Source organism: Panthera tigris, chromosome B4 (assembly GCF_018350195.1).
Source record: "Panthera tigris isolate Pti1 chromosome B4, P.tigris_Pti1_mat1.1, whole genome shotgun sequence".
NCBI lineage: Eukaryota > Metazoa > Chordata > Mammalia > Carnivora > Felidae > Panthera > Panthera tigris.
The window spans coordinates 74,538,632-74,541,606 of record NC_056666.1 but is presented as its reverse complement, the minus strand read 5'-3'; the positions used below and the strand labels follow the sequence as shown (position 1 = coordinate 74,541,606).

At 42.3% G+C, this 2,975-nt stretch overlaps 1 protein-coding gene across 1 annotated transcript; it reads left to right on the top strand.

Annotated features, from left to right (window-relative positions):
• Nucleotides 1-238: 238 nt before the first annotated feature.
• On the top strand, nucleotides 239-1,165 carry LOC102958287 (olfactory receptor 8S1-like). Its single transcript, XM_015544328.2, has one exon. It carries the CDS (start codon nucleotides 239-241, stop codon nucleotides 1,163-1,165), a length of 927 nt encoding a protein of 308 aa, XP_015399814.2.
• The last annotated feature ends 1,810 nt before the right edge of the window (nucleotides 1,166-2,975 follow it).

The following is a 2,975-nucleotide window of genomic DNA, read 5'->3' as shown; positions in this document are numbered from 1 at the left end:
AGGGCCTACAAAATTACATAAGGAACTGATAGAGGGATGGTGGGCTGTCATCCAAGAATATCAAATTTATTGTCATGATTAGGAAGTCAGCTTAGAAATATTTCAACATGGTTTCCAGTACATTTGTGAAATAATGTACATGAACAGGAAGGCTAAGGCATTAGGGGTAAATTGGAGGCACAAAAGGAGTTCTGATGTCTTTCTTTCTTGGATTCCCAGGGTAAATATTTTTATCACCATGAGAAACCACAGCATTGTCAGTGAGTTCATCCTCCTTATGTTATCTGCTGACCCTCAGACTCAAATTCTGCTCTTCATGTTGTTTCTGGTGATTTACATCCTGACCCTGATGGGGAACCTGGTGATGCTGCTGGTGATTAGGACTGATTCTCACCTCCACGTGCCCATGTACTTCTTTTTGAGACAACTGTCCTTCCTGGACCTCTGCCACCCAACTGTCACAGTCCCCAAGATGCTGGAGAATCTACTTTCTGAAAGCAAAGCCATCTTTGTAGAGAGCTGCCTGGCTCAGGCCTTCTTTGTGTTTGCCACTGGGGGCACGGAGGCCTGTCTGCTGGCTGTGATGGCCTATGACCGCTATGTAGCCATCAGCTCCCCTCTGCTCTATGGCCAGGTGATGAGCAACCAGCTCTGTGTTGGGATGGTGTGGGGTTCCTGGGGCCTGGCCTTTGTTGATGCTCTCATTAATATCCTCTTGGCTGTCAATTTAGACTATTGCGAGGACCAGACTCTTCCCCACTTCAGCTGTGAGCTGTCTTCTCTCTTCCCTCTGTCTTGTTCTGATACCTCGACCAACTTCACACTCCTGCTGTGCTCCTCTGTCTTGCATTTCTTTGGAACCTTCATTATGATTATTTTTTCCTATGTTCGCATTGTCTCCACCATCCTGAGCATCAGCTCCACCTCAGGCAGAAGCAAGGCCTTCTCTACTTGCTCTTCTCACCTCACTACTGTGATCTTGTTCTATGGCTCAGGTTTCCTCAGCTATCTCTTGCCAACTTCAGGCTCCCGTCTGGAGATGGTGTTCTTGAAATACAGTGTGGTCACTCCCATGCTGAACCCCCTTGTCTACAGCCTACAGAACAAGGAGGTGAAGACAACTATGAGAAGAATATTAAGAAGATATGTTAATTCTTTCACATAGTGGACCAGAGAAACAGGACCATGGAGAAGCTAAACCATTTTGCCACAAGATATCTTATAACTGAAAAATTAAGGTTTCTCCCTTTCCTTTTCCTTTTCCTTTTCCCTTTCCTTTCCTTTCCTTTCCTTCTTTCTTATTCTAGCATTCTTAGCAACATCTTTATTAAAAGTGTTCTTAAAAACTTCACTATATGAAATTACGGAATAGGGATCACTTCCTTCACTGCTAGAACACTGGTCTGAATGCAGCTTGTAAGAAATGTTTTTAGAAACAAGGGATTATTTCTTGATTGAGCATCATGCCAGCTGTTGAAAGATATGTATGTGTCAGCATCTTAATACATGTTCAAGAAGAAGGCAGCAAGCTCTATTCTTAGGATGCTTAATGGTCAGCCCTATTTAGAGGAAGAAAAATGGGTCAGATAATTTTCCAAGGTATTGTTTTACAGTAAATAAACATATAGATATATATTTATTTTGTGGATAACATCTGTTATTTTTCCCTGCCCAACATCCTTTTACCCTTCCTCCAGTAACTGCACACTACTCTTGGTTAGGGATATTAACGCTTCCCCATTTTATGCACCTCACTGGGACTCTCCATGGTGGCCCCTTGTCTCCCCTTGCCACAAGGAGATCATGTGAACCACAAAAGGCCAGTCATTCTACCCCTGTCTCCTAATAAAATACTGTCCAGGTTCTCCTGCTGTTGAGAATCTCCAGTGATACCTTGCTTACTGGGTTTCCTCACAGGAAGTTTTTCAACAAGCAAAATAACAATAGCAGACTAGACTTTTAATAAAGACGCTCACCGTAAGTTAAGTGTTTTACACATATAATTCTCTTAAATTATCTCAACAACTTTATATGACCTAAATACTATTATTCCTGTTTTACAAATGAAGCTGGAATTTCAAGCCAGTCACTCTGAATCCAGAGTCCATTTTCACAAATGCTCTTTTAATCTGGTATCCTTTGCAAAACATCCTTTTCTTAACTAGTGTGAACCAAATTCAAATTATGTTGGTTGGAACCAAAGAATCCAAACTGGTATAAACATTGGGGTACAAGTGCCCCTATGCATCAGCACTCCTGTATCCCTTGGGTAAATTCCTAGCAGTGCTATTGCTGGGTAATAGGGTAGATCTATTTTTAATTTTTTTGAGGAACCTCCACACTGTTTTCCAGAGTGGCTGCACCAGTTTGCATTCCCACCAACAGTGCAAGAGGGTTCCCGTTTCTCCACATCCTCGCCAGCGTTTATAGTCTCCTGATTTGTTCATTTTAGCCACTCTGACCGGCATGAGGTGGTATCTCAGTGTGGTTTTGATTTGTATTTCCCTGATGAGGAGTGATGTTGAGCATCTTTTCATGTGCCTGTTATGCTAAGTGAAATAAGTCATACAGAGAAAGACAGATAACATATGTTTTCACTCTTCTGTGGATCCTGAGAAATTTAACAGAAGACCATGGGGGAGGGGAAGGAAAAAAAGAGAGGGAGAGAGCCAAATCATAAGAGACTCTTAAAAACTGAGAATAAACTGAGGGTTGATGGGGGGTTGGAGGGAGGGGAGGGTGGGTGATGGGCATTGAGGAGGGCACCTGTTGGGATGAGCACTGGGTGTGGTATGGAAACCAACTTGACAATTAATTTCATATTAAAAAAAAAAAAAGAATCCAAACTGGTATTCAAATTGGCACTAAAAAGTGAATTTTGTTTTTCACTTGACCCCCAGTAAAATGTGTGGGTTTTTAAAGGAGGGTTGGGGTGCCTGTGTGGCCCAGTCAGTTAAGCATCCATCTTTGGCTCA